Source organism: Rhinolophus sinicus, chromosome 17 (genome assembly GCF_057876585.1).
Source record: "Rhinolophus sinicus isolate RSI-liver-muscle chromosome 17, RSI-T2T, whole genome shotgun sequence".
In the NCBI taxonomy this organism is placed as follows: domain Eukaryota; kingdom Metazoa; phylum Chordata; class Mammalia; order Chiroptera; family Rhinolophidae; genus Rhinolophus; species Rhinolophus sinicus.
In genome coordinates, this window is record NC_142517.1 from 169,692,624 (window position 1) to 169,715,974 (window position 23,351).

At 33.9% G+C, this 23,351-nt stretch overlaps 2 protein-coding genes across 5 annotated transcripts in view; one reads left to right on the top strand and one right to left on the bottom strand.

The window, feature by feature from the left end:
* Window positions 1-23,351, bottom strand: part of NCKAP1 (NCK associated protein 1) — a 100,384-nt gene that overhangs the window by 36,893 nt on the left and 40,140 nt on the right. For all 4 annotated transcript variants that reach the window (XM_074338987.2, XM_074338978.2, XM_074338988.2 and 1 more), the window contains 8 exons: window positions 22,781-22,829; window positions 19,048-19,204; window positions 16,123-16,179; window positions 13,341-13,437; window positions 12,877-12,983; window positions 12,187-12,319; window positions 9,674-9,755; window positions 6,453-6,511 (listed from right to left, as the gene is read on the bottom strand). In XM_074338987.2, coding sequence (XP_074195088.1) covers window positions 6,453-6,511; window positions 9,674-9,755; window positions 12,187-12,319; window positions 12,877-12,983; window positions 13,341-13,437; window positions 16,123-16,179; window positions 19,048-19,204; window positions 22,781-22,829 — 741 coding nt within the window. The remainder of the gene's footprint in view (window positions 1-6,452; window positions 6,512-9,673; window positions 9,756-12,186; window positions 12,320-12,876; window positions 12,984-13,340; window positions 13,438-16,122; window positions 16,180-19,047; window positions 19,205-22,780; window positions 22,830-23,351) is intronic.
* Window positions 3,180-3,605, top strand: LOC109458855 (NADH dehydrogenase [ubiquinone] 1 alpha subcomplex subunit 5). The gene has a single exon (XM_019752839.3). The coding sequence runs from the start codon at window positions 3,188-3,190 to the stop codon at window positions 3,536-3,538; it is 351 nt and encodes a 116-aa protein (XP_019608398.1). The 5' UTR covers window positions 3,180-3,187; the 3' UTR covers window positions 3,539-3,605.

Here is a 23,351-nt window from a genome sequence, read left to right on the forward strand (position 1 = left end):
GGTGGTTGTTTACAAAAATTTAATCTGGGAAATAACTATAGTGGGCAACAGAAAAATTATGGATGGTCAGGGTTTCAGCTTTGGGGAAACAATCCTTCATGGATCTCATGTGCACCTACACATCTGGCAGGTTATGCCAAGAATGCAATAGTCATTATCTAGGCCATTTCTTAGGGTTGTATTTGTAGCTACCAAACTTGAAGAATGAGGTAACATTTTCCTCTGGAACAAAGAGCAAGTAAGCTTACTGATGATAAAATGGAGGGTTCTTCAAACTCAGTGTTCCTTACCACATCACAAACCAACTATATACCTAGCATTCACCTGGGTCCCTCTGCACTGTCCCCATAGGATATGGAAGCAAGGGGAAAACAATGTATATATGCTTGCTCAGGCTGCTTCCTGTGCTTGAATAGTTATGTCTCTGATCCAGGAAACTCATGTCTTCTGCCAGTACCCGTGAAACAGCAAAAGATTAAATAATTATGACCTCATAAGTAGGATAAAAATCAATTCTCAGTTTCTACAGTGGCAAGTGGCTACTATATGGATTCATTAAAAGACACCCAAAGAAAGCAGTTTTATATTTCGTTGTTTTTGTCTGCCAGTAAAGGGGAGACATTCAGGAATAATGATGGTAATCTTCTGATGGCAAGATATACTCCGGACATTTGTCACAAACTAAATCCAACTGAAGTTAAATATACCTTTAATCAGCTTTAGAGTATGAAGAGGAACCAATTGTGGCCATGAGTTCAATAAAGAGTTCCATTAACTGCCCTCATTTTTAAAATTCTAAATTAATGTGTATCACTGTGAAAATAAGTTTAGATGAAACAGATGGTGACAAAAATGAGATAATTTAATTTAAACACTCATTTAAAATGCTTGACAACAATGGAAGTAGAAACATAGGAAGTAGAAACACATTTAAATAAATGTGTAAGATATAAACAACCCAAGTGAATGAGAAGACAGAAGGCAAGATCAATGAAAGAGTGACTGAGGATGCTTCAGGGATTAATGGACTACACAGACGAATGAGATACCTTAGGAAGTAGGAAAAAATGACAATACATGCAAACAGGAAAAACTCTTCTTTTTAGACTATAAAAGAGACAGAGAAAGTTCAAAGTGACCTGTAAATGACCAATGACCTTAGGATCAAAATTGGATAGCACTCCAGTGGAGGCACAAAGCATACTATATAACATTCTCCCAAAGGCTTATCCTCTTGACCTCGTTATACTGAAAAACTATTGATACCTATAGACTACCTATACCTCTCTGTGGCCATGTCCTTGCACCTAATAACTCTTGTCTTTCTACCTGATCACTGATCAAAGTTACATCATTCATATCTTGTTAACATCTGCTCCTTCTTATAGTAATACTTTACACTAAAAAGTCTCCTGACTTGCCCTTTCCTCATTGTTTGCCCTTTTCCTAGCTAAGTTAGTTTCCTATTCAAATTCTACCCATCTTTCAATGTCCAAGCAAAATGCTGCTTTCTCTATAAAGCTATCACTATCAATTCCAGCTTGGAAAAAGCTTTCTCCCTTCTGAGAAAATTGTACTTAATTGATAATTATACTGTCAGGGATATCTTTTAACTTAATCTTTTGGATTTTCAACTGTTACTTAATTTTTCATTATATTTTATGCCTTGTCTCCCTCCATAGTGAGATTAATAAATCCTCAAAAGAGCATCTATACTCTTCTACAGAATAATACAGCTCAATATTTTATCTCCTGTATCCTAATAAGGTCTAGTCTGTAGGCTTGGAACCCTCATTGTTGACCTCTTCTTCATCATCTCTACGAACCTCCTGGATTCTGAACATTGCCTCCTACCTTGTACTTTTACCCTCCTTCTCTAGTCAAGACTTCTCTGGCTTAGTTGTATGTCCCATTCTTTACTTCCTTGGTATGCTTTGTCCTATTGTCACTAAAAATAAGAGTCTATTATGCAGTAGAAAAGGAATGAGTGACTGTATGTTCCAATCATGGTTAAGAGCAATGTTATGAGTTGAAATGTATCCCCAAAAAAGATGTGTTGAACTCGTAAGTCCCAAGCACTTCAGAATTGACCTTATTTGGAAATAGGGTCCTTATAGAGGTAATCAAGTTAAAATGAAGTCATTAGAGAAGGCCTTAATCCAATCTGACTGGTGTCCTTATAAAAGAAATTTGGACACAGAGATATGCATATAAGGAATACCATGTGCAGAGAAACAGGAAGAATGCCATTAGAGAGACGCATATACAAATCAAGGACAACAAAGATTGCCAGACAATCACCAGAAGCTAGGAAAAAGGCATGGAACAGGTTCTCCCTCACAGCCCTCAGAAGGAAGCAAACCTGCTGACACTTTGATTTTGGACTTCTGCCCCCCACAACTGTAAGACAATAAATTTCTGTTGTTTAAGCCTCCCAGTTTGCAGTACTGTGTTATAGCAGCCCTAGGAAACCAATTCATCCAAGTGTAGAATTCATGAAAGAATCACATAAACAATGAGTGATGTTCTTACAAATATCTTATAAAAGTAAAAAAGCCTCACACAGGGATATATCAGTTCTACATTCTTAATGCTCACTCAAATGCTTTATATTCTGCCCAACATGACTGTATAAAGCTAAAATTCTCAAGTGAATCCTTCAAATGAGTCAGTTTAATAATCCTGGGAGCATTTAATAAAAGCAAATTTGAAATGCATTTAAACCTCTAAAATTTTCTGAACTCAAATGCTGGTTTAGGCACTCCCATGAACTGAGAGCAAGAGTGAGACAGTTCAAGCTTATGACAATGACTTTCAAAATTTTAAATCTATATATCCCTTGGCTGAGCAATTTTACCTCTGTTTTCACTTTACAAGTTATACTTCTATACTGTTTCACAGCTTTGTTAAAAACCAAGAAATGTTAATTTCTAAACTGTTTTTAATAGGAAGAAAATTACAATATATACACAATTAACAGGTGGTATTTCAACTGTTCTTCCCTGATCTCTCACTAACCAACTCTCTAACCACAGGCAGAGAATACTTATGGACTCACTTGTAAGATCAGCTCTAAAAATATGATGCTGTAGAACACAGACAGAACAAGAGAGAGAAAAGTGCCTATATTTTGAGGTCAGAAGGAAAGAATCTGAGAAATGCAAAAGCACGTCAGGGGGGCGCTGTCATGGCGGGCGTGCTGAAGAAGACCACTGGCCTTGTGGGATTGGCTGTATGTGAGAGTCCACACGATAGGCTAAGACTATTGTACACAAAGATTCTTGATGTTCTTGAGCAAGTCCCTAAAACTGCAGCATACAGAAAGTATACAGAACAGATTACAAATGAAAGGCTGGGTATGGTTAAAGCAGAACCAGATGTTAAAAAATTAGAAGACCAACTTCAGGGTGGCCAAATAGAAGAGGTGATTCTTCAGGCTGAAAATGAACTAAGTCTGGCAAGAAAAATGATACAATGGAAACCATGGGAGCCTTTAGTGGAAGAGCCTCCTGCCAACCAGTGGAAATGGCCAATATAATCATGATTAAATGACTTGTGTGTTGACAGGAAAATGATGTAATTAAATGTTCTGTTGTATCAAAAAAAAAAAAAAAAAGCACGTCAGGGAACGAAGCAGATTGCTGGAAAAGTATGCTCTTCCTAGAAGTCCTTCCTGAGACTATATTCATCTAAAAAAATCTCTTTGGCAAACATGCACTGCTTATATTTTCACATTTTAGTTAGACAAATAAACATTTTATTTTTTTTAAGTTGCAAAACAGTATATAGTATAATCTCACTTACATGTTTGAACACATAAAGGATATAGACCAGTTATTAAAAGTGAGTATTTCTGGGGAATGAAACTGGAAAAAGTGCAAACTTTCATTTTCTACTTTACCTCTGGATACTGTGACTTTTTGTTGTGAGAACATAGTATTATTTTAAAATATACATATTTTTTAAACATGAAGTTATTAGAAATACTGGGCCACAGTTTTCCCATAATTACTAGAAATAATTAAGGGGCAATTAAATTCTATCATTAAATTTATGTGCATGCAAAAATTTTAGGCTTTAATTTTAAAAGCCCTTAAAAACTATTTATATGAGCGTTATACATTAAGTGAAAAATTTTTAAGTCCAATATTTAATTAGTAGTTATTTATGCATTTCAGAAAAATGAAGCTTTGGGCATTAGATCAGGAAATGATAAACTATGGCCTGTGAGCAGGCTGCTTATTTTTATAAAGTTTTGCTGGAACACAGCTAAGCTCATTTGTTATTATCTACAGCTGCTCACACACCACAACGGCAGAGATGGGTGTTAATGACAGAGACTATATGGCCCGCAAGCCTAAAGTTTTTATCAATTGGTTCTAGATTATAAATATCTTTTCAAAAAAATTCTGTGCTTTCACTTTAGAATTAAACATTTGAATTGGGATAATCAAGAGAGATATTGAGATTTAAATTTCTGGACAGTTTAAAATTATAATCTATTTTATTCAAAAAATCTTTTATATTGGCATAAGTTAGAAATGTATTTATCCGAGTTTAAACAACTAGCATAAAAACGTTTCTTCTATATACAATTCAAGGAAACAAACAATCCTATTGAAAAAAATGGGCAAAGATCTGAATAGACATTTTCCCAAAGACATACAGATAGTCAACAGGAACAAAAAAGTGCTCAACATTAGTATTCATCAAGAAATGCAAATTAAAATCACAAAGAGATGTAATCGATCAAATCACACCTGTTAAAATGGCTATTATCCATTTGCTAACAAGAGATAACAAGTTAGCGAATATGTGGAGAAAAGGAAACCATTGTGCGTTACTGATGGGAATGTAAATTGGTGGAGCCAATATGTAAAACAGTATGGAGGTTCCTCAAGACATTCAAAATAGAACTACCCTATGATTCGGCAATTCCACTTCTACATATTTATCTGAAGGAAATGAAAACACTAGCTCAAAATATACCGGCAATCTCACGTTCAATGCAGCATTCTTTATAATAGCCAAGGCATGGAAACAATTTTTGTGTCCAATGATGGATGAATGGATAAAGAAGTTGTGGCGTGTATACATGTATGTGTGTACCACCATATGTATCATAAACACACACACACACACACACACACACACACACACACACACACACAGAAATATTATTCGGCATTAAAAAAGGGAAATTGCTATTTGCAACAACATGGATGGATCTTGAAGGCATTATGCTAACAAAGTGACATAAGTCAGACAGAAAGACAAAGACAGTATGACATCACTTATATGTGAAGTCTTAAAAAAAATAACAAAACTAAAAACAAACAAACTCATAAAGAATGAATTGGTGGTTGCCAGAGGCAGGGAGTTGGGACTGGATGAAAAGGGTAAAGGTGGTCAAAAGGTACAAACTTCCAGTTAAATAAGTCCTCAGAAGTAATGGATAGCATGGTGACCATAATTAATAATACTGTATCGCAGTCCCCCTATCCATGGTTTCAGTTACCCACGGTCAGACATGGGCTGAAAATATTTAGATGGAAAATTCCAGAATTAAACAATTAATAAGTTTTAAATTGCATACCATTCTGAGTAGCCTAATTAAATCTCACACTATCCCACTTGGGATATGAATCATCTCTTTGTCCAGTGTATCCATGCTGCATAAAACACTACCCCCTCATTAGTCACTGAGAAGCCACCTTGGATATCAGATCGACTGTTGCGGTATCACAGTGCTGATGTTCAAGCAAGCCTTATAGTAGCTTAATGCCTACGTCATTCATTTCACTTCATCTCATCAAACAGGCAATGCATCATCTCTCATCATCACAAGAAGGGTGAGTGCAGTATTTTGAGAGACCAGTTATATTAACTTTTATTATAGTATATTGTTATAACTTCTATTTTATTATTGTAGTTAATCTCTTACTGTGCCTAATTTATAAATTAAACTATATCATAGGTATGTATGTTTAGGAAAAACATAGTATATATAGGGTTCAGTACCATCGTAGTTTCAAGCATCCACTGGGCGTCTTGGAACATCTATCCCAGCAGATAAGGGGCGACTATTGTATTGTATATTGAAAAGTTAAAAAGTTGCTAATAGAGTAGATCTTAAAAGTTCTCATTACAAGAAAAATAAATTTGTAATTATGTGTGGTGACAGATGTTAACTAGACCTATTGTGGTGATCACTTAGCAATATATACATATACTGAATCATGTTGTACACCTGAAACAGGTAGTGTTATATGTCAATTATATCTCAATTTTTTAAAAGTTTCTTCTGTGAGGTAAAGGCTATGGTTAGTTATACAAAAGAAATATTTTCAATAGACATACAACAATTAATATTTTTTTCATGTTAAGTAATGTTTTCATGTTAACTAAGGTATTCAATACCAACAGAATGATGAAAATTAAGTAATTCTTACCTGTAATCTGAACCAATCTAATCTCATTCCTCTGAAATCAAACACTTCTCCATCTTCAACTACAATAACAGAACAAAAGATTATAAAACAAATTAATGTTTTCATAAATCTATAATCACATTGCAAATTTTAGGAGCTAAGACAATTTCACTTCTGGGCATATATACATAAGAACTAAAAGCAGAGTCTTTAAGATATGTTTGTACACCCATGTTCACAGCATTATTAGTCACAATAGTCAAAAGGTGGAAGCAATATCCATCAACAGATAAATGGATAAACAAAATGGGGTATATTACTGAACCTTAACAGGGAAGGAAATTCTGACTGACACATGCTACAACATGGCTAAATCTTAAAGACATTATGCTAGTGAAATAACTCAGTGACAAAAGACAAATACTGTATGACTCCACTTATATGAGGTATCTAGAGTAGTTGAACTCATAGAAGCAGAAGTACAATGCCAGGGGCTGGAGAAACGGAAAAAGGGGCGTTGTTATTTAATTACTATAGTTTCAGTTTTGTAAGATGAAAAAGTTCTGGAGATTGTTTGCACAACCATGTGAATATACTTAACACTATTAAACTTTACACTTAACAATAGTTAAGATAGTACATTTCATGCTATGTTTATTTTACCACAATTAAAAAATAAAAACGGGCCGGCACAGTGGCTCAGGCAGTTAGAGCTCCATGCTCCTAACTCCAAAGGCGGCCGGTTTGATTCCCACATGGGCCAGTGGGCTCTCAACCACAAGGTTGCCAGTTCAATTCCTCGAGTCCCACAAGGGATGGTGGGCAGCGCCCCCTGCAACTAAGATTGAACACGGCACCTTGAGCTGAGCTGCCACTGAGCTCCCAAATGGCTGTTGGAGTGCATCCTCTCAACCACAAGGTTGCCGGTTCAACTCCCGCAAGGGATGGTGGGCTGCACCCCCTGCAACTAGCAACGGGCAACTGGACCCTGGAGCTGAGCTGTGCCCTCCACAACTAAGACTGAAAGAACAACAACTTGAAGGTACCCTCCACAACTAAGACTGAAAGGACAACAACTTGACTTGGAAAAAAAAAAAAAGTCCTGGAAGTACACACTGTTCCCCAATAAAGTCCTGTTCCCCTTCCCCAATAAAATCTTAAAAAAAATAAAAATAAAAAAGAATAAAAACAATTTAATAGCTATGACAGTGAAATAATTCTCAAGTCCTATAAAGATGATGTTAAAAGAGGCAGTTATGCTAAGAGAAAAATATAGACTTTTCTCCTAAACTCTGTGACTCTCAATGGCGCTTGTATGTCAGTTGGAAGTGCTAGAATAGAGCTTGAGAAATCCAGTGACTAGAAACTTTGAACAGTAAGCTGAAGTTTCACAAAATAACTCTCTATATAAACCAAATATCACCAGACAAGTTTACAATAGTTTCATTACATATATGTGATAAAATAAATTTATTACTCAGAATATATCAAGGTTTCTGATACCTTTCACTTAAAGATTACAAAATTAAAACATCATATCAATGTACTGTAATAAAGTATTCAAATAATGGAGAGGCAGTCTAGTATATGACCTCAGCTTTTAAGATTGAGAGGTCTGAACTTAAAATTTCAATTCTAGTACTTAATTCCTGTTAGAGCTCGGGCAAATAATGTTAAATAATTGAGAGGTTAACTCTCAAACCATGAGTTCTTAATCTGTCACATAAACATAACAGCTTTTTAAAACTGATGCATATCAATGGGATAATATATATAAGATGTCTACCATAGAGTAAACATTTTATCAATGGTATCCATTACTGTCACAGGTAACGCTAGGATGAAATATACACTGTTATAATAAAGGTTACTCTTTTTTTTTTTTTTCTAAGGAGGGCGCAGCTCACTGGCCCATCCGGAGATCGAACCAGCAACCTTGGTGTTATTAGCACCTCGCTCTAACCAACTGAGCTAAACAGCCACCCCCTTTTTTTTTTTTTTTTAACCAAATACAAACTTTGTTATGATATGGGGAACTCTTTTTATTTTTACATTTTTTAAATTACAAAATGCCTTTCCCCCACTAAATAAGAAAATTCAAGCTATAATTCTTATGGTTTTTATAAACATAATCTCACACCTATTTTAGAAACGCTTCAGAGAAAAGGAAGTTAAGACAAAAGAGAACAGATTAAATGCAATAATCTCCCCTTATCCAAGGTTTCACACTCTGTAGTTTCAGATACCCGCAGTCAACCGCAGCCTGAAAATACTAAGTGGAAAATTCCAGAAACAAACAATTCATTAAGTTTTAAAATCCATGATGCTCTGAGCAGCGTGAAGAAATTTCACATTGTCCAACTCGGTCCCATCCTAGACATGAATCATGCCTTTGTTCAGCGTAACCACATTACACGTGGTACCAGCCAGTTAGTCACTTATCAGCTGTCTCCGTTATCAGATCAACTGTGGCAGTTTTGCAGTGCTTCAGTTCAAGTAATACTTATTTTACTTAATAATGGCCCCAAAGCTCAAGAGTAGTCACACTGGTAATTTGGATATGCCGAAGAGAAGCTGTAAAGTGCTTCCTTTAAGTGAAAAGGTGAGTATAGTACAAAAAGATATTTTGAGAGTTATTCATATAACTTTTATTACAGTATATTGTTATAATTTTTCTATCATTATTAGTTATTGTTGTTAATATCTTACTGTGCCTAATTTATAAATAACACTTTATCAGAGGTATGTATGCATAAGAAAAAAGTATGGTTGATCCTTGAACAACACAGGTTTCACGTGTGCTAGACCACCCTTACAGTACTATAAATGTATTTTCTCTTATGATTTTAGTAACTTTCTTGTCTCTAGCTTACTTAATCAATTGTTTGTTATTGGTAAGGCTTCCTGTCAACGGTAGACTCCTAGTAGTTAAATTTTGGGGGAGTCAAAAGTTATACGCAGATTTTCAACTGTGCAAGCTGCGCAGGTGAGTGGGTGGAGGATGTTTCAGCCTTCCTGACACCTGCATTTTTCAAGGGTCAATTGCATATATTGGCTTCAGTACTATTCAATGTTTTAGGCATCCACTCGGGATCTTGGAACATATTCCCTGCAGATAAGGTGTGGGCTACTGTATGTCCAAAAACTAAGTGATGCTTTAAAAATTAACTGTTAGATCCTTTCCTTAATACTCAAATTTGAAAACCTAATTAGAAGATACGCTTTTATTTAAGACTTATTACCTTGCTTTACACTTAGGGAAGTCATAGTGTTAACAAAAGAGGACATGATGATCGATTCATCTTCAGGGCAAACAGAAAGATTCTGAAAAGAAATAAAAAATAATGTTAAAATTATCTAGTTGGGAAAAAATTCACAGGTCCACTAACTGGCGGACAGATAAACTGGTAAATGCATACTATGAAATATATTTTAGCAGTAAACAGGAATATGTTGATAGACACAATCACATGGATGAATCTCAAAAATATTATACTAATTGAAAGAAAAAAAAAAAAGAAAGAAAAAACAAAAGATTACATAGCATATGATTCCATTTATATGATTATTTTTCAAAGGCAAAAAGGGACAGAAAAGCAGATGAATGGTTGTTGGGAGGTCTAAGAGGGAATCAGCTACAAAGGTGCACAAGAAAACTTTTAAGTGTTGGAAATGTTCTACATCTTGACTGTTATGGTGGTTACATGAATGTGTATAGTTGCCAAAATTCAAACTATACACTAAAAATTGATTTTTAGTAAATGCAGATTATACCACAACAAAACTAGGACCAAAAAAGTTCCTCTCTGGCTAAAAAGTTGAAATTTGATAAACTGCATCTGAAATGGATACTAAATAATAAATTTTTTAAGTGGATTTAGGTCACAAGCAGCATAATTTTCAAAACTTTAAGACCTACAGAACAATGTGAATGTACGTAATGGGACTATACTGTACACTTGAAAATAGTTAAAATGGTAAATTTTGTTATGTATATTTTTACCACAATAAAAAATAATGTTAACACCTATTACAATGAACTATATTAACAGGCTAATCTTAGTTCTAAATTTAAATCCTAGCAAACGGTTAAAAACATCATGCACGTACTTGACAACAGAAGAGGTGGTAAAAAGCTTAGGTGTCAAGTTAAGACCTGACTTCAAACACTGGCTCTGTTACTTACGAACTGCGCAACACTGAGCAAGTTACATTAACATCTGTTTTCTTCAACAAATGATAACTATACCTACCCTCACAGAGTTGTACAAATGTAATAAAATATACTATCAATAATTTGACAATTATTAATATTAGCCATAGCTACTACTACTACAATTCCAGAAAAAATAAGTTAATTTTCCCAGTACTGTTAATATACAGTTTACATACAAGACACCAGAAGATATGGAATGACTTAGAAATTTTAACAGTACAATATAAATCTGTAAAATTTATGAATAAGTGTCTAACTAACCAAAGCAAGTTTCAAAATGACATGAAACCAGGAGTCTGATTTACTTTTTGGACAGTGATAGCATGACTACCTCTGGTTTATCTGATATTAAGTGTTCAAATAAAATTGCAGCAAAGCAACAATACTCTAGGGATAAAATCAGCTTTTCTATTCCCTTTTTTAATGGGTGTTCTAGAAAGGAAGCACCTGAACTCCATCTAGTGGATAAAAAAAGAAATACACTAGTTTAGGATAGTAACTTAGAAGCTGTAGGTAATTCAAAGTAAATAATTATATGACATTTTTCTTATTTGCATTTTTAGGTAGTTTTGAAAAAAATTAGGATTTCAAAGTATGGTTATTTCTCTGGGAAATAAGTAATTTTAGAGTCTTAATATAGTCTTAATAATATTAGTCTTAATACAAAAAGAATTCATGATATTCTTTATATTACGTTAGCTTATAGTAGTTTTTAAATGCCTTTGATTTTATAAAACAAAGTAAAATACTACTTTCCTTACAGTCAGGTTATTGGGAATAAAAATAAATTTATATTAAAATGAAAAAGACCAAATAATTATGAAAAGCGCCCATACACACACACACACACACACACGCACGCACGCACGCACGCACACCCACCCACAAAACCCTAAGACTAAAAATCAACAGAGTAAAACTCAAATTGAAAATAAAACTGGGACATTTAATTAAATGTCCTAGATGATTTTTTTTTCTTTTTACTGGCCATCCTCTAACACACTATGCAAAAAGATTTACCTTCTTTTCTTCTAATACTTAGTTACCAATTATGCGTCTCCATCATCTCTATCTCCATAGGAACAGTCCAAATTCAGGCTCTCATCAGCTCTCACCTGCCTACTGGAATAAATTTCCTCCTAACTTCTGCTTCTGCCCTTGCCCCCAGCAACTCATCAACCACACTGAGCCAGGGTGATCTTTATAAATAGTAAATCTGATTTATGACTAACTTGCTCTTTTGCAAGGCCCTCTATAATTTAGTTGCTGTATATCTCCACCCACAGGTACAGAATCAGTCCCTACACTGTTCATTCTGAGCTTTGTACACACTTACGATAATGCCTATCACACTGGGCTACAACTAAATGTTTTCTCCCCTCTAGATGATGATCCCCTTGACAAGCTATGACCATGATTTATTTACATTTGTATCTCCACCACATGGCACAAGATGGTATTTTACAAATGCTTGCAAACAAATCAATTACTAGAAAAAGGGAAGGAACAACAGGGAGAATAATATGAGATAGTTTTTACCTGCACAAGTTCATTGAGGACAACAGCATCAAAGCCAGAAAGGTACTGCACATAATACCTCTGCATTACAGGTCCGTATTTCCTTACATGCGCTCTAAGCTCTTCCATGTAAAATATTAATTCAGCAATGTGCCTTTTTTAAAAATTCAAGAAAAATATTTCAAAACATAAATTGTTATTAAGGAAAATATGAAATGCCTTTGATATTATACGATTTTTCTTAGAAAAAGCATTGTTAAAACACTCAATGACTATTAAAATTATTTCATATAAATAAGGAAGTCATAAAAAGCAAAATAAAGCTAAGACTAAAACAGTGATTGAGGAAAATCCAAAATGAAAATAAATTAGGACATCGCATAAATAATAATTGAAAAGCCACAAATAGAAGAGAACTGGGAATGAATTCCATAGGAAATGTTACCGGGTATAGCAATAAAGCAAACAAGAACTTTATGACCACCTATGGTACGAGAAAGGAAACATTAACATTCTTAATTTTAAACTCGAGTTGACTTTGCATTCTAATTAATATTATCTAAGGATATATTACAAATATTCCTGTACTATGACAAATTGTGACAAATACAAAATGTTTTTCAAAATAATTTTACTTCAAAAAGTCCCCAAATTCCATAGCCCATAAATGAAAATATACAAAAAAAAATTTTTTAAATGTTGATAACTTACTTATCTATAAAGTCATCTGCACTCTTCTTTGGCATGTTATCTGCATGACGAAGTAGCCAGATAATTTCATCACGGGCAAAGGATAATGCCATAAAAACAAAAAGTGCCTAATTAAAAAAAAAAAAAAAGTGCTTACTCTCATGTAAAGATCAAAAACAAAACCTATTCATAATCTTTCTCTAAGTGAAAAGTCATTGGCAAGAACTGATAAAATCAAGCTGAAAGACAGAAATGAGAAGACTGAAGTGAACTTTGAAGTATCAGGGAGAGCATACATGTAAGGAAGAGGTGAGGAAAATGCAGGAAGATGTGATGTACAAGTGTCAAGTCAGCAAATGCGTTCTTAGCTAAATATAAAATCCCTTATGTAGTCCTTGACTCAAAATTTAGATAAATGCCAGAGAGAGAAGAATTTTTTAAATTTTAATATGGCACAATTATAGTTAAAAAATTAAATCAATTACCTTGGGACCTAGCAAGCCAGGTTGATCAGAGAGGACCGTAGCCAATTCTTTCAGTGCAGACCTTAAAAACTTGCGTCTTTCTCTGTGCATTGAACCACTATAGGGAAAGACACTATTAGTCTGTCTGTTTCTACTAAAATAATTACTGGCAATTAAATAACTTATCATTTTAGCAGGATCAACCTCCAAAGTTTGTTTTATGAAGCAGAAGCCACTATAAATATTGTCTTCTGTGTGTTTGTCATTAAATGACTTCCCAATCTTATGTTAATCCTTTGCTTTCTTGTGCTGCTTTTGTAATCGTTTATTCTGCTATTTCTCCACCTATCAAAATCCTACCCAAACTTCAAGATCAATCCTACAAGAAACATTTCCCATTATCCAGATGTCCATTTCTGAATAATTTCTGCAATTTTAGTACCATATAGCCTTTTATAAACTAGACTGTGAAATCCTTGAAAGCAATCACTGTTCTAGTGTATACATTTATGTCACCTTCACATAGAAATCAATAAACACAATAAATATTTGATTACCCATATTCCTATTAAGTATATAAAATTGACAAAACAAGAGCCATATTCAATAAATGTATTAGGATGAGATCTATTTGATACTCCTGTTCAAAAACAGAAAGGCAAGGAAAAAAACGTCTAATCATAAATATTCACATACTAGGTATTTTAAAAATAAAATGCAAAATAGAAAAAAATTTATTTTCGCATATTAACATGGGGAGCGGGAAATCAGAGAATGTTTGGGGGCCAAATGGCTCAGTTGATTAGAACACGAGCTCTCAACAAGGTTGCTGGGTTCAATTCCCATGATGGTGGGCTGTGCCCCCTGCAACTAAAGACTGAAAACAGCAACTGGATTTGGCGCTGAGTTGTGCCCTCCACAAACTAGACTGACTGAAGGATAATGACTTGGAGCTGATGGGCCCTGAAGAAACACACTGTTTCCCAATATTCCCCAATAAAATAAAATAAAAATAATCACAGAATGTTCTAAGTATTCCAATTCCTCACACTATGCAAAATATACATTACTCCAATTAAGTTTTAAAATTTATATAGGTGCAAGAAAAAAATGGCCACACACCTGTACAACAACTGTATATGTCAAAAAAAAAAGAGTATAAAGAATACACAATACTAGAAATTTAGCTGTGAAACAGATTAGTTTTAGAAGACAGATTAAAATCCAATTTCTGCCTATGTGACCTTAGTAGAGTTCTACCTCACTAAGTTTGAGTCTCTCATCTATAAAACAGGATGATGACATCTGCCTTAGATGACACATCTTTCATAAGGCTCATATAGAGTACTTCTACAATATTAATTCCAATGGCAAGCTTTTTTTGTTTGACAATAACAAAGTCATCTGGTATAATTTCTAAGGAAAAAATGGGCAAATGTTATTTTGACTATTTTAATATGCAGGGTTGTTGCAAGGAGTCTGTGGTATTACCATGTTTCCCTGAAAATAAGACCTATATGGACCATCAGCTCTAATGAATCTTTTGGAGCAAAAATTAATGTAAGACCGGGTCTTATTTTACTAATAATAAAAGACTGGGTCACAATATAATATAATAATATAATATAATATAAAATATAATATAAAATTCCGGGTCTTATATTAACTTTTGCTCCAAAACACGCATTAGAGCTGATGGTCTGACTAGGTCTTATTTTCGGGAAACACAGTATTAACATCAAGAGAAAGTATCTATAAAGTACTACGCCTGGCACATGGTAGTGAATGATAGTAATTATTAATGCTTACTATTTATGATTATTTTATATAATAAAGGAAATAAAAATGCCTTTTAAAAGATCTTTATAAAAGATAGGTATGACACCATATACCTACTACAATAAGGTTCAGCCCATAAAATGATAATCATATGTATTTCTGTAGGTCAGGAAAGAAATTCTAACACACTCCAAAGTATGTTCTTTATACCAGAGAATGATTTTTTAATAATATAAGCACTTCATTTGAGTGAAAAAAAATATGCATAAGGAAATCATGTAGCACAGATAGCAATGAATAAAGATGGTTTAAATTCCCAATATCCATCCTATCCCTTAACCCTAAATTATAAAACTTCTTGTGGTTTTATATTTTCCATCTATGGGAATAGTGCTTATCTTCTTTCTGCCTTATAGAAATACTGATGGATCGATCACATGTTATCTCTACATTACCTAGGCTCAGTGGAGAAAATATTCTACATAAGTATATCATATACGTAACAATTAAGATGAACTATCTAATTAGTTACTTTATGAGAAAATTGAAAAGTTGTTCAAAGATGTTAAAAACACTAATTCCTAATTTTGTCTATATATTTATTAATATAAACATATTTATTAAAATTTGGAAAAGGTGAGGGGTTAACATAGTTTGAAAAGTAAATACTATTTGGAAGACTATGAAGATAGGTCAATTTTCATGAAGTACAAAAATCATCACAATTTGCAAAGTATTAGCAAGGGAACATATTGACAGTAAAAGAATTGAATAAACCCTAAGTCTTTTGTATGCTACTTCCTTAGAGCATTTTAATCAACACTCCAAAAATATTTAAAATCTGTCTGCACTAACTTCATGGTTACTACATACTGAGGTTGTATACTTATTTCTTATTGATTAAAAGTCCATTTCTACTACCATACTTTATACTCCATTAATCTGCATTCACTTCAACAAAATAATGCTTTCAGAAAGGAATTCTTCTTGATTTAAGTACCACAGATAAGACAGAACTACTTACGCATGTGACACAGCTGCTTCTTTGCATTCTCTTATGTCATTAATACGTTTATTATAGCTATGTGCAAAAAAAAAATTGGACCCATGTTAACCTTAATTTGATCAATAACAGTCAAAATAAATGTCAAATTCTAAAAGTCAATTAAAAATAACATATTATCAACAAGAAAATCTGGCCCTCAAACTGTAAAAGCATGAAGAGGTCTATCTAACATCCTTTCCTAGCAACTTAAGTAGCCAGTCAAGTCTCCCTAGAAAAATAAATCTCATATTATTTCTCATATAATCGAACAATAAAATCAAACTTCACAATGTAAGCTGGCCCAGTGGCTCAGGTGGTTGGAGTGCCGCGACCCTAACGTCAAGGTCACCGGTTTGATTCTCACTTGGACCAGAGAGCTGTGTCCTCTACAACTAAGATTGTGAACAACAGCTCTACCCGGAGCTGGGCTGCTGTGAGCAGCCGGAGGTTGGTGTGAGCTGCCGTGCGCTGCTGAGTGCTGCCATGGGCTACTACTGTGTGCCGCCATGAGCGGCTGGTGGCCAGCATGAAAGGCCAGCAGCCAGCGTGAGTGGCCAGGAGCCGACGTGAGTGGCCAGCAGCCATTGTGAGCTGTGAGTAACCCACTGACGACTGGCGACCGACTGCCTCAGCCCGGGGGAAGCACAAGGCTCATAACACCATCATGGGCCAGGGAGCTGTGTCCTACACAACTAGACTGAGAAACAACAGCTTGAACCGGAGTAGGGGTGGGGGGAGACAAACAAAAGGGGAAAACAAAAAACAAAACAAAAACCCTTCACAATGTATATTTTAATTTTATTAAATATACTTCCTTAAGCCCCAAAAGAGACATTAAAGTTAAACTTGCAACATAATTAACAGTGATTTCCAAAAATTTAAAATGCTGACAAAGCTATTTTGACTTTTTATCACTTCTGACTCTTCTGCTATCTCAGAAACATTAAAAAACTCTGAAAGGACATACACTAGTGATCAGCTCTAGCAAATGTATGGGGATAAAGGCTTTGTGGTGGAGAAAATTGGGGCATGAAAGCATTTGACCACTTTAAATTAAAAGAAATAGAACACCAACATCAATGCCAAAAAATATGTTAATTTCATGAACACTAGATACAAAAACTCAGAAGTCTTAAACTGTTAAAACCTATCTTCCTGAAAACCTGGCTAAAACTACTTAACACCAAAAACTCCAACTTCTAAATTAAGATTTATATGTTCTTTGAGCAAATGTCCAAAATATACTAATTCTGTAATCACTGTCCTTTGTAATTAATAAGCTTTTATACTTATGGTGTGACTTGTAATTACTATGATAATTCGTATTTTAAATTGGATTCATCACTATTTAATAAAAAAATTAAAACTTCTCGACTTCAAACATAGATACATAGATGGTAAATTTATCATTAAAAAAAGCATAACAAAAATAATTGGTTTCATGGTGCCATTAAACTTACTAGTACCATATATAACATAAGCTCACCTAATATAGACAGACTACCTGGTTCTAAATGTTTATATATATTTAAATAACTCCACAGAGAGGTTGTCAACAGTTAAGATATCATACAAGCTTTATGATCTTTCAATCTGAATCAATTAGAAAATGACAAAGCCCCTATGACTGAATATTTCTGGTTACTCTACCACCTAAAATAAAAGCCAAGTAAGAGCTGAAGAGTTCACAGGGTACAGTTTCTCGTGTTATGACTGAGAAACTACCTGCATGAGAATGTCAGTCACCTGTGGTGACAGAAATCAGAACAGTTGTCTCTTAAAAAAGGGGCTGAGGAGAGGGAAAACAGAAAGAAAAGACACAAGAGGATTTTCTGGGTATAATGGAAATGCTGTAGATCTTTACCTAGGTGGTCACCTAGCGTATTCATATGCAAAATTATTGAGCTTTGCATATAAAATTTGTGCATTTTTCTGTTTGTAAATTTTACTTCAATAAATTACTGGGAGGTGGGGCGGAGAAGGGCAGATTCCTCTCCAAAATACAGATACAGGAGATTAGAGATGATGCCCAGGAACCTGGATTTTAATTCACAACCCAGATAATTATGATGAACACTAAATTTGAGACGCACTAGCTTAAATTGTTAGTGTTAAACATATCTTTATTTTTTTTAATAACAGGTGCTTTATCTTGATTTCATTAGGACATTATTAAATTGGGTATGAAATAAATGTAGGTAAATTTAATTCCTATCTGAAGCTAACAGCCCAACACAATTATTTAATACTTTCAGGTATAGGGGATCCCAGGATATTTCAGATGTTCCTAATTTCAAAAGATTTCATAATTACCCTCAAGTCTGAGCTCAACGTGGCTTTTATACATTGGCGCCAGAACCTCATGTGAAAGAAATGCAGGTTTTAAAAATTTCAAGGAACAAATTTATGAGAATTATCTGCTTTACAGAAATTAATATAAATGAGTCACTTGAAATACCTTCCTACTAAAAGGAGACATAATTTCCTATATGCAGAGGTCTGACTTCTGTAATTGTTATAATTTAATGAAATATTTTTGATTGATTCATATACTTTTTACAAGTACACTGTATTCTAAAATAGCACCTCCAAAAAGGTCAAAACTCTAAAACATACATAGGGCTTTTAGTAATATTTACGACTAAAACCATACTATGATTTGCAAGAGAACGTATCTTCTTTCCTAGAATACAAGTTTTGAAAGGGAACACTAGATATTTTAATCTGTGAAGTTACCTGTAAAAAAACAGGAAGACTACCATATCAGTAAGATTGTTAAAAACCACCTGGGAAGACAGCCCAAGCAATATCTTCCTGCATGATATGACCCTTCTCTATTCCCAAAACTTCAACAAAAACACTACCCTTCTCAAAAGACAAAGGAAATGAAAATTGAAAACATACCCTCGTATGTTTACAAATAAGTCTTCTGCAGCTTTGTGAATGTGGAAAACTTCATCCCGAAAGAGAGAGAGGCAAGAGCTACTTTGAAGAGCTAGCTTCCAAAGGTTCAGTGCTGTTGCATCAGTATTTAGGATCCCATGGCACAAAATAAAGCCAACTTTAAATAAAAAGAAAAGTAAATGCAAATATAAAAGTATTCCAAAGTTAACTTCTTTCAGTTACAGTGTGGCTTTTCAAAACTATAGAAACATAAACACATTCACTAAATTGAGGCTTTTAAGTGACAGATAATAATTCATATATATACAAGACGGCAACAATATTGTATAATTTTATGTATTCTGCAAAATCAGTTCTTTGAATCTACACTGACACAAAGGAGAAAAACTCATTTCTGGATTGTGAAGCAAGTCATTTTAATAGATGAGTAAAAGATATTTTTCAGAAACATCTACAAAATATTTTAAGCCAGAGATCAGAAGTTACTAATTGATGCATAATAATTATTATAGTCGTTGCAAGTGAAAAATAAAGCTAATCTAAATGACAAGAAATAAAAGAGCACCTTGAAATTTCATAGCAATGTAGAGTTTACTAAGTAAGTCTTTTCACATATTATCTCACATGCTCCTGTGGAATAGATTGAAGAGGGTGGTATACTTCTTTTATAGCTGAAGAAACTGAAGGGTCAATGACTTGCCTAAAGTTATAATATTATAAAGTATTAGAGCTAGACTTAGCCTCAAGTATTTACCCTTGAAGTCCAATATTTTTCAATATATTATGCTGCTATCCATTTTATGAATTCAAATATCTCTTTTACCTTTTGTTATTTACTTTGGAAATCCTACACAAGTGTATAATCCTATATGTGTTTGTTGATGTCTTCTCTAGTTCTCAATATGAGGCCATGAAACCTCACTTTCATTCAGTCAAATCTTACTCAATGCTTACTATACAAGTATACAAAGTAATGCTGGGCCAGTTACAAACCAATCCTATTTCCAGTGAGATTTCCCTGTGATTCTCAATAGTCACTGCCATCTCTAAACTCCTGAATCATTAACATATAACTTGCCATTTATCTTTTTATTCTTAGCTCAACCTTCCTTTAAAAAAGGAAGCAAGCTAACTCTTTAAGTAGGCATATGTTGTGGAGTCATACATACGTAGGTATATTTAACTTCCTAAAATACATAAAAATAGTTTTCATACAACACGGCCCCTAAACATAAGCCAATTATTTAATCTGGTACTCAACCAAAGAAACAGAACACAGGTATGAAAATTTAAAGAATCCTCAAGAGAAATTTTGAGGATCTTATAAAAGATTGTTGCCATTATGTACTGATTTCTTAGTCTAATCACTAGTAAAATAAGGTTTCACTTATTGTCTCATATATGCCTTGTTGTATACTTAGGCTCACAAAACTGCTGTTGATAAAAGATTTCTCTGAAAATATTATCAGTTACATTACGCGTTACCATGTATTTTATTTTAAGATACAGGTTACATTATAAAAAGCATCTTCATTTGTTTGTGATAGAATCGAAAAAGACAAAGTAATTTAAAATAGACTCCCCAAGATTAGGAGAAAGGTTTATTAATTAATGACAAATTAACTTCCTTTCTCCACCAAGCTACCAATGAGAGGACAACAACATTTTTAAAAAAAATTTTAAGCCATAAAAATGTTGGAGAACAAAATAGAAAACCAATACTAGATAAGAAAGTTAAGAGAAAATCTTTCAAGATAGAAAATAGATAAAACTTGACTATCAATTTAAAGAGCGACAGGAATTAGTAATCTAAAACTCCAGAGACAAAAAGAGCTCTTTCTCAGTGAGTCCTCTTCCAACCAGTAGCGCAAGAATAAACCCTGAAAAGAACATCAGGATAGTTGTCTTATAATTGCATTCTAAATATCTGGGTCCTCAACATTCCAGACCCTCAATAACTTTTGGCCCCAAGCTGTAATCTAGACCAGTGATCCTTGAACTTTAGCTTGCATCAAAATCACCAGGAAGGTTTATTAAATCAGAAGGCTGGGCTGTAACCCGAGTTCCTGATTCGGTAGTCTAAGGTGCAGCTCAAGATTCCATATATCTAAGAAGTTCCTATGGTCCAGGCACCACACTTTGAACTAATCTAGAGCAAAGCTCTAAGACAGTAGACCATCTTCTATAGAGAAGTCCTAGTGTGGGAATTGGGGTCAAAAAGAGGTACAGAGTTTGAGGTAACTTTTACCCTTATATTAACTCTACTCAAGCTTCAAATACATGAAAGCAGCAAAACTTACAGTAAACCTCCTTACCATAGCAACTATGGCTATCCCAAATTTGTTTGCCTTTTCCATGATCACATACCCTATATTAGGGCAGCCTGACTTCTGACCCACGTCTCTGCTCATTGTATGAAGCCATAAATAAGCATTTCCATTTAAGGCAAAGACTGGGGGTAAATAGTGCTCTTTAACTCTAGAGGTCACCCATGCCACCTAACTACTAATCACTCAGTGCTTCAGACATACATCCATAAACATAAAACAACCAAGGATTATTACACATTTAAGAAAAGTCAGTATTTCAAAGGCTGTGTTTCTGAATCAACTAAAAGACAAAGCATGAAAATCTTAACTATCATTATAGAAGAAAATATTAATATCACAAACCTGATCAAAGTAAACATTATAATAAAAATGGCTAAGGGAGCATGTGCTAAATTCTACCTTGCAAATACCATTAACAGTGCCTCTCAAAGTGGCAGTGCGTAAGATTAAGAAGAGAAATTGAAAATATTTAGAAACTTTTGTAAAAATCTGACAGTGATTTATGAATAGAAACCTAATAATAATCTAATTGTTAGATCAAATTAAATCTAATAATTAAAAACGTGGGCTTTTGTGTTTTTGCTTATTAACTTATTTCTGATAATTCTAGTAATTCATTCCCATTGTATTTTATACAAGTATGCAAAAAACATGAAAAATCAAAAATGGTCTTTCACTATACTTTGAGAAACCCTAACAAAAAGTCAACATAGACAATCTAAAGGATAATCAATCAAGAAATAAGAACTGTAAGTACTGAAAAACAAATTGTTCAAAATTATTCCCCTCTGTCAGTAGACTTGGGGGTGGTAGAAGGAATCATTTTGTATTATATCTGTCTCTGTGTCTATTCCCCACACCGTTTGTGAACTTCTTAAGGACAGAAACCAATAGTAATTTTATCCCCCCTGCATCTAACAAACTGCCAAATATGAGTCATTTATTATATGTATTGAAGTAAATTAATACCTAAAACCTTAACTAAATAAATGCAGTATTTTAAAAAATCATTAAAAACAAAACAAAAATTTAGTTTTGACAGCCATGTTGAGAGGTAATATACTGTAGACCATGAGCCTTGGAGTTAGCCTGCGTTCTTACTTTGTCTTTGTTACTTACTAGATGTGTGGACTAAGCTTTAGATTCCTCATCTGAAAACAGACCATCTACCCTGACAGGTTAAGTATGAGGACAGTTGGTAAGATTTAAGGTGAGTTTTCTTTTCTTCTACTGAGCATTTTACAATAAACTTCACTGATAGGCTAATACTAATTAGAAAAAATAATGAATGAGGTGAAGCACACAGAAGGCTGTGCTTGACACAGAACTAATACATGTTACCTGCTATTTTTCTCTAAAACTTAAAATGAGGGTTAATGACAAAACTAACCAATTTTACTTACAGATAATCCATTTTTCCATTGCATCCAAAGAGAGATATTCACAAGGCATCTTAAAAAAAGAAAATATAAATTTGTGGTTAAAAGAAATTCTTTTAAAAAACCCGCAGAGTTACTCTCCTCTGACTCTTGAGAATTCTTACTACTCAATTCATTGCTTAAATCCATCACAACAAATTTAGAAAGTTGGATAAAGGTTTTATAACCCATAAACTTGTAGTCCATAAAGGACAATGAGAGCCGTGTTGCTTTCATATTTACACACTTTAAAACCTCTCTTTAAAAAATACTGTTGCTAAATCATGTCAATCTGATAAATAACAACTTCCAAATTTCCTATCTATTTCAGAGTTTGCAGTATTCCAACGGATAAAATTTTAGTCAAGTTAAAAAAGATTTCTATACATGGACACTCGCTGTCTCACCCAAATCAGTAATTATGTGTGTGTGTATTCTCCATATGCATAACATCTGTGTTCATAAACACAGAGAAAAGACTGAAAATATAACAGCATATAATAATGATTCTCTCTAGTTGGTAATATTTGGGGTGATTTTTCTTTTCTTCTACTGA

Excerpts from the sequence above, each read along its gene's own strand:
- LOC109458855 (XM_019752839.3), top strand. The coding sequence starts at position 3,188 with ATGGCGGGCGTGCTGAAGAAGACCACTGGCCTTGTGGGATTGGCTGTA.